The 8,091-nt window shown below is 67.1% G+C and overlaps 2 protein-coding genes across 2 annotated transcripts; one reads left to right on the top strand and one right to left on the bottom strand.

Annotated features, from left to right (window-relative positions):
• Nucleotides 1–369: 369 nt before the first annotated feature.
• On the top strand, nt 370–2,045 carry EMIHUDRAFT_422058 (hypothetical protein; the record flags this gene model as incomplete). Its single annotated transcript, XM_005765982.1, has 4 exons — nt 370–529; nt 736–1,028; nt 1,109–1,258; nt 1,415–2,045. The coding sequence occupies 4 exons, from the start codon at nt 370–372 to the stop codon at nt 1,811–1,813; spliced, it is 1,002 nt and encodes a 333-aa protein (XP_005766039.1). The 3' UTR covers nt 1,814–2,045.
• A 368-nt stretch (nt 2,046–2,413) lies between these two features.
• Nucleotides 2,414–3,283, bottom strand: EMIHUDRAFT_212761 (hypothetical protein; the record flags this gene model as incomplete). The annotated part of the gene is made up of 2 exons (XM_005765981.1): nt 2,414–2,896; nt 3,113–3,283. The coding sequence occupies 2 exons, from the start codon at nt 3,281–3,283 to the stop codon at nt 2,414–2,416; spliced, it is 654 nt and encodes a 217-aa protein (XP_005766038.1).
• Nucleotides 3,284–8,091: the final 4,808 nt, after the last annotated feature.

Raw genomic sequence — 8,091 nt, 5'->3', positions numbered from 1 at the left:
GACCGAGGAGAGCTGCACGCAGTACAACGTGCTCCAGACTTTCGCGCCACCGGATCTCTCGGAACTGTCTCGGACCCTTCTCGCCACTGCCGTGCAGGTGCTCAAGATCTCGCGCCACCGGATGCTGTGGCGCGCAGAGGCGGCCGAGGCGGACTACTACGAGCGTGCGCTGTGGAACGGGATCCTCGGCAACCAGAAGCGCGTCGCCGGCGCGCCGAACGAGCGGCGGCTCGCGCCCGCCCTTCTTTTTCTTCCTCAGCGCCTTGCTTCTCACAGGCGCGGCCACACGAGCCGTCTCGGCTCCCCGCGTCTCGCCTTCTTGGCACCCGGAGCCCTCGTGTCATAGGCGCGCCCACGAGCTACATCTACATGCTGCCGCTCGGCGGCGCGGTGCGCAAGGCGTGGGGCAAGTCGGACTACGGCTTCCCTTGCTGCTGGGGGACGCTGTCTGAGTCTTTCGCCAAGCTCGGCGACTCCATCTTCTTCGGCGCGCGCCGCAAGCGGCCGAGATTCGCCGAGATGTGCCGACGTTCGCCGAGGTTGCACACCGACGGCTCGGCGCGGCGGTCGGACATGCACATGTATATGTTACATGTACATGTCATGTTGTTGTGCATGTGCATGCACATGTCCATGTCCATGTCCATGTCCATGTCCATGTGCATGTGCATGTGCATGTGCATGTGTCCGCGCGACATGCCCGCGTCCGGAACATGTCCGGGACGGGTCCCGCAGGTGCGCCCGACGGTTCTGCGCTCTACGTCTCGCAGTTCATGTCCGCGTCCGTCTCGTGGCGCGGCGTCACGCTCACGCAGACCGCGGCCTTCCCCGACCACCCCGCCACCACCTCCACCCTCCGGCTTCGCGTGCCTCCCGGCGCCGCGTCGCGATTCTCGCTTCGGGTGCGCGTGCCCGGCTGGCTCGTAGACGGCTCAGGAGCGGTGACGGTCAACGGGGAGCCGGTCGGCGCGCGGCTCTCGCCCTCCACCTTCCTCTCCCTCGACCGCGTCTGGGCGGACGGCGATGAGGCCTCCTCCCCCCCCCCCCTCCGGACCCGGCCGACGAGGTCTGTCGATGTGGTCAGAGCTCTGTTCGTGACACGAATCAGGTCGTCCTCGCGTACCCGATGCGGCTGCAGGCCGAGCGGCTCAACGACCACCACCCGGAGCACAACGCGACCTTCGCCTTTTTGTACGGCCCGCTCGTGCTCGCCGGCGTGCACCTCACCTCCGACATCTTTGTGCCGCGCGGTGGGCAGGTCTTGCGGCCCAGACTCACACCGCTCACCCACGCGCACTGGGCCTTGCACTCTGAATGCCGTGCGGCTCCTGGCCACGAGGTAGTGCCACCCGCTTGCCCCAGCTCCGTGTCCTCTCTTGTGCGTGTGGAGACGCTGTGCCCCACCTCCCCGCAGGCCTACCGCACCGACCCGTCCGCCTTCCTCCGCCGAAACGCGACCGACTCGCTCGAGTTTGAGGCCGTCGCGGCCGGCGGCGCAAAGGCGAAGCTGATCCCGCTCTACCGCGTGGTGGACGAGACGTACGTGGCCTACTTCATGACGGCGGGGACAAAGCCGCCGCAGCCAAAGGTCGTCTACTGCCCCCACTCCGCCGGCGCGACCGCCCAGTACGAGCCGGCCGTCGACGACGGCGACGCGCTGCTCGTCTCGCGAGGCCCGCCGTCGGCGCCGGCGCGCGAGCAGCACGTCATCACTTCGCGCGGCGTGCACTGGCGGCTGCGAGACGGAGAGCTCCGCGCCGAGCCGGCGGATGAGGCGCCGGCGCCGGCGCAAGCGAGGCCAGTTGCCACTTGAGGGCGCTGACCAGGTGTTGCGTGCGGCGGGCCTGGAGGCAAGTAGCGTGTGCGCCTGACACTGCTCTGGCCACCACAAGGAACCCATGACGTTTGACGGCTGCGTTTAAGTCGTCTTGTGAAGTCGTTCTCTCGCAATGTGAACAGCGTTAATTATGTGTGTGTGTGTTGCCTGTGCGGTTAGCGGAGTCTTCTTTAGAGGGCCCACAGCGTCCTAAACCTAATCTAAAATCTGAGGATTAAGGAAAAGGATTCAGACTTCGCTTACTTATAGTTATACTTTTTACGTATAGTGAGGCCAAAAAGTGAGTTTATGAGTGGGTGGAGAGTGTGTGATGTGAAAGCGAGAACGATGCGCGACACTAGGAGGCAGGCGGACCGACTCGTCGGCGACTCTGCTGCACGCCGTTTCAAAAAGAATTTCAGCGTCAGCGAGACGTGGAAGAGTGCCACCGTCGGGTGTAGGACCAACGTGAGAGTGTCGCCTTGCTTGGCGCTTGAAAAATCCGTCTTGTCCTTTCGCCTGCGGAAACGATCAGCTCCCCCATTCGTGTTACCCCGGAAGCTCCGACGAGTTCCAGCCCAGCTTCCTTTCCAAGGCCTAGCCGGTGGAGAGAAACCCGGCCACCGTCTGATGGCTGATGCCCCCGAGGTCCGGCAGGGCCCGGCCTTGCTGGTCGAGAAAGTAGCAGAGGCTCTCTTCCCACGAGAAGGGGCGAGTGAGGTTTTGGGCGCTCGGGGCGAGGGCCGCATCGGTGGTGATGGGCTCGAAGTGGGGCAGGCGGGGCGAGACGCCGAGGTTGCTCCCGGCTTGGGCTCGGACCCGCGTCCCGTCCATGGCGAGCTCGCGCATGTTGTCGAAGACGATGAGCCAATCCCCCTCGCCGGTCTGCGCGAAGCCCGCGGGGACCACCGCATCCCAAACCGAGTGCCCCGAGCCCACGACGCGCACCTTCTTCCCCTCGGCGCGGGCCTGGCGAACGATCCCCTGCACCTCCATCTCGCTCTGCGGATGCCAGACGTTGACGTCCGGGAGGCCTTTGGGAACCACGGGGTCGGGGTCCTCGCGCGCCGAAAAGGCATTCTTGACGAAGTCGCCAATCTGGCGAGCGGGCGGGAGAGGGAGGGGATGGGCACGCGGGAGGGGGCGCAGGGAGGGGCTTCGGGGGCGGCGCGGCTGGGTCGGCAGGCCGGGCGGCGGCTGTGGCGGGCAGTGGTGGTGAGGGTGGCGGCGGGGGCGGGCCTTTGCGAAGATGTTTTTGTCTTCTTCGGTTGACGCCTCCGGCTCAGCCTCGGCGACGGGAGCCTCGGCCTCTTCCTCGGTTGGCGCGGGCTCCGCCTCCGCCTCGGGCGACGGCTTCTCCGTTGCCACCGGCTCCTCCTCCACCGGCTCCTCAGGCACCGCGCTCGGCTTCGGCTCCTCTGGCTCGACGACCGTCTTCTCGGCCTTTTTTGAGCCGCAATTTCCCATGGCTTGTGGTGGTGGAGGTGACGGCTGCGGGGAGACGAGAAGGGTGTGAGCGGCGCCGCAGCCGAGAGGGGCACGGGGGTAGGGAGGATGGCCAGTACACGCCTACTTTCGAGTGTTTTGGATCTGCGAGGGCGCAGGCGGCGGCGGGAGAGCGTCAGCAGCATAAAATGGGATGAGGGTGGGCGCGTTCGCGGCTCCTCGAATGCAACGGCCGCAGCTGCGAGCATAGCCGGTGCGGCTGGAGAGGCGCAGCCGCTCGCGGGAAGAGCGTGGGCGCGTCGCATGGTAGGCCGGTCGCTCCCCCGTCTTTGGGCCCTGTTGAGTCGTTTCGGAAGTTGAAGTTGGCGCATCACAAAGAACCCAAATCCAACCCTGCCAACCGAGCAAGCCCATGGGGGACGCGAGGTCTTGCTCCACCTTCTCGGCGCTCGCGTCGCCCAACCTGAGAGCCTCATCCGCCATGCCGGGGCACATCTTGACCGGAGCCGGTCACATGTCCATCGTGCCCAAGACGGGGCACGGTCGACTCGACCGCGGCCGATGGCACCGGCCCAACGGCCGACCAAGATTTTACGCCTCCGAACGCCGGGCCGGTGAGGTGGCGGGTCGGGCGACACGGAAAATCGGTGGCTGACAACGACTTTTTGAGGCCATCGGTTTGAGGTCTGCAGACATTTTCTGGATGATCTCGCATTTCCCGAGGCGTAATCGCAGATCCAGACGGCCCAGCAGGTGGGCGCTGCAGGCGAGCCGCCTCACATCCTTCGCCCCCCCCGTCGCTCACGCTGCCTCTGAAGCACCGGACCACCCCCCCCGCGCCCAGGCGGCCTAGCTGCCGCGGGCTCCACCCACGCGGGCCACCATCAGCGCCGCCCGACGGCTCAGAACCTCTCTCTTTAGGTCCCACAAAAGGCGGCGAGCGAGCGGCGAGGCAGATGAATCGAGCTCTGGACGCATGCCGCGAGAGCTGTGAGGGTCGCAGCTCGGCCTCCATCTTGCCCGGTAGTGGCGCGTCGGCTTGCCGGCTCACGGGGGTCACTGCCCCTAGGTGCCGCCTCACCTCGCCTCTATGCACCCTTCACCCTCTAGCGCCTCACCCTGCCCGGTGCCGTGGTAGTGGCGGTGTCAGCCATGCTGGACCGGCGGCAGCGAGGCCGACGGGCGTGGCTGCGGCGACAACGGCGGCTTGGCCCGTGACGGCGACGGCGCTGACGGCAGAGCAGCTGCGGCCGGCACGGGCGGGTGCGGCCGAGCAGCGCGGCGCTCACAGCAGGCGGCCGGCGTGGCGGCGGCGACGGCGCCGCACGAGGAAGCGGTGGCGCAGCCGCGCATGACAGGTCCGGCGCGTGTCGAGCAGCGAGGTGGCGCGCCGCGCTGCCGACGCGCCCCCAGGCCGGAGGCGGCCGCCGCGTGCCGAGCCGCGGGCTGTTGGTGCTTACAGTCTGCGGCGGCGGCGCCGCCGCCGCGGAGCGAGGCAGCGGCGGCGGCGGCGGCGGCGGCGGCGGCGGCGGGGGATGCGGCGGCTGCACGTTGTGCCTCGAGGCGTCGCTCGCGGCGCTGGTGCGGCGCGTGGTTGGCTGACGAGGTTGCGCGCGCACGGCGCACGAGGGTGTAGTCACGTCCCTCGGCTCTCGCCACCGCTGTCGCCGCGCGCTCCGCGTTCGTTGTCGCCGGCGCTGCCCGCCTCGAGCCACTGCGGCCACTGCCGCGCGACGTTGCGCCGCGCCATGCTGGCCGTCGCTCTCTCGACGTTGTGGAGGAGGCTCTGTCCCACGTCGAGAGGAGGCGTTCCCGCGGTGATATTGACCCAGCTCTGTTGTCTCTAGGCTGCGTCGGCACGGGAGGCGCTGCGGGCGGGAAGGTGGAGCGGGCTGCGGAGCGGCAGATTAGTGGCAGTGGCGACGGGCGGGGCGGCAGCGAGCAGGGTGGCGAGTGAGACGTTGGAGAGGCGGGGCTGGGGAGGCTGGTGCCGGTGCCACTACAGGCGGTGCAGGTGCGGTGTGCTACTGTAGTGCTCGCTCACCGGAGCGAGCGCGGCGGTCGGACCGTCCTGGCAAGGGCCGCTGACCAGGACGGTCGCCAGGAGTCGGCTTGCACCGCGAGAGCGGCGAGGCGGGGGGAGAGGCTTGGTGAGGGTGTCCGCGGTGGTGCCGGTGTGTTAGTTAGGGGGAGAGGCGCGGGCCGGGGGAGCGGGAGGGGGTGGGGGGGGGTGGAAAATTTCGATACCCTAAGGTGCCCTGGTGATCCTGGGTTAGCATCGTCTCTTCTGAGCCCGCTCTTGATGGGTTGGAAGCGTTTTCATAGCGAATTCACGCCGATTTTGCCATACGGACGTCCCTGGCGCGCGCTCTTGAAGGCCTCATCCTGGGATGGTGCTCGCCAGCGTGAGTTCATACAGTGCTGCGAGCTGGCCTAAGGCCGGACCTTACGACGGTCCAGCGCTGGGCAGCGTGATGGCTCTTACTCGAGGCGCGACATGAGTGTACGAGGACCTCAACGTCTCGGTTTGGCGAACCAGCATGAGGAGCGGAGCCGCTGTAGCTCCTCCCTGCAGCTTGCGCGTCGCGGTTTGGCCGACGTCCCATCCACCGCGCATACTGCGGCGGCTCTCCAGCTCAAGAAGGCTGCGCTCGACCACCACATCGCCCGAGTCAGTGGTCCGGACGCCCCGCTGAGCCTCGCGCCGCAGTGCAGCCAGTTTGCGCGGCCGTGATGCGCGAATCGAACCGGTGCGATGTTGTTCGGCACTCTAGATGGCCTGAACATGCTTGCGTTCAAGTCTTGAGGTCTGCGCTTAAACTTGAAAATTTAATAAAATCGGGTCCGACCGGCCTACGCATGGCGGGGGTGGTGCGGATGCGGCGCGATTTCCGTTAAGAGCAGGTGTCGCGGGGGTATTGGGCGCGCAGCTCGCGGCGGCCTTCGGTGGCGTGATGCGGCGGGGCTAGCGCGAGAGGGAGCGGAAGATGCATGAAAACCTTGATGGAGGAGTCAGGCAAAACGCCGTCAGAGGGAGTGGCTGATGACTACAATCAAAACCCCTTTTTTTTTAATTCTCGCCCAGTCCCGTGCACAGTGTTGTGCGATCCCTCCAATTCTTTTCAAGTGTGTGCTGTCATAGACAAACCGAAGAACTTGGAGCACTTGGAGTGCAGTCATCAACCTCACATCCAGGGCCGGGGAGCTGAGGAGCGCACCCAGCGGGCCGCGGCTCGGCTCCACCAGGACTCGTTGGTTGCGCACCATCACACACACACACACCGCTCACCCACGCGCACCGGGCCTTGCACTTTGAATGCCGTGGGGCTCCTGTCGTTAGACGTGGAGACGCGAGGGTTGCCCCCCCTTGCCCCACCACCTCGTGTGTGTGGAGAAGTTTACCTTACCTTACCTTACCTCTCCTCTCCTCTCCTGTATCCTCCCCTCTCTCGTCTCTTCAGTCATACCGAGTCTCGTGTTCGAAGGGGGCCGGGGGTTCACGTGGCTACGCCCCACGCCCCACCACTTTCGGGGCACGGGGGGACCATGTCCTCTCCACGCTCCAGTCCCGTTTGTGAGGGCAAGCTCCAGCAGTCTTTCTATTTACCTGAGGACCTGTCGCGCAATATCCAATATATAAAGCGGTCAACGCGAGAGAGGCTGAGGGGGGCTCAGCTGCGCAAGCGGCGACAAAAAACAGAGGCGCACCGACACATCTCGCGAGCTGTCACAGCAGCTCCCTCGCCGACTGGGCAGCAACCGCTCGCCCCTCGTCATCCGGCGGCGTCGCGTTCGGCGGCGGCGGCGGCGGCGGCGCGCCGCGGCGCGGGAAGGACTCGCTGCGGCCGCCTCCGCGGCGGCTGGGCTGGCGCGGGAAGGAGAGCGCACGGCTCACTCGGTCGAGCAGCGACAGCCCGCTCGGCGGCTCGGCGGGCGGCGGCTCGGGCGCCTAGGGAGGGCTCCTGGAAAGCTCCTCGAAGGTCCGTACGCCCGGCGGGCGGCGGCGCGGGGCGCCCAGCGGCGGCGCGCGGCGCGCTGCAGCCGCTCGGCGGCGGACTCGCGCTGCCGCTTGATGAGGTAGTCGACGCGGCGCTTGCCATCGATCTCGGAGCCGGGCAGCACGCCTAGGTCCGGGGGCGGGGTTGGGTGCTACGGGTCGGGGTGGGGTGCTGCGGGGTGAAGTGGGGGTGAGGGTGAGGGTGAGGGTGAGGGTGAGGGTGAGGGTGAGGGTGAGGGTGAGGGTGAGGGTGAGGGTGAGGGTGGGGGTGAGGGTGAGGGTGAGGGTGGGGGAGAGGGTGAGGGGAGAGGGTGCGGTTCGATCGTGTGGCCGGGGAGCAGCACCGTTGCCGGCAAAGACAAACTTGCGCGAGCCGCAGAGGCGGGCCTGCAGGGGAGGGGGCGAAGGAGCACGCGGCGGAGGCGACTCGCCGACTGTCTCACCACCGTCTGCAAGCCGTCTCGGAGCTGTCTCGGAAGCGTCTCAAGGTCGACTCTGCGGTCTCTCGGAGGCTCTCGGAAGGCGCCTGCAGGTTGAAGTGGTGGAAGAGGATGAGCGCGGCGAGGCAGAGCGGGAAGAAGAGCAAGTAGTAGTCGTAGCGAGGCGAGTAGGAGGGGCCTCCGTGCGACGCGTCAAACACGAGGCGCGACCTGTTCACAGCTGGAGCCGTGAACGGCGCCTCCTCGCAGCTGCGGCGCGCGGTCGGCGTCGAGGCGCGACCGCTTGGCGAACAAGCAGTAGAGGAAAGTTTGCGGCGTGTGCCACCCGTGCGCGTCGGGTCCGAGCAGGAGCAAGTTCACGTTGTACGCAATCACGATCGAGATCTTGCAGA

The sequence above is a fragment of the Emiliania huxleyi genome (assembly GCF_000372725.1).
Source record: "Emiliania huxleyi CCMP1516 unplaced genomic scaffold EMIHUscaffold_53, whole genome shotgun sequence".
NCBI lineage: Eukaryota > Haptophyta > Isochrysidales > Noelaerhabdaceae > Emiliania > Emiliania huxleyi.
The sequence above is the reverse complement of the archived record's forward strand: the minus strand, read 5'-3'. Positions and strand labels throughout refer to the sequence as shown.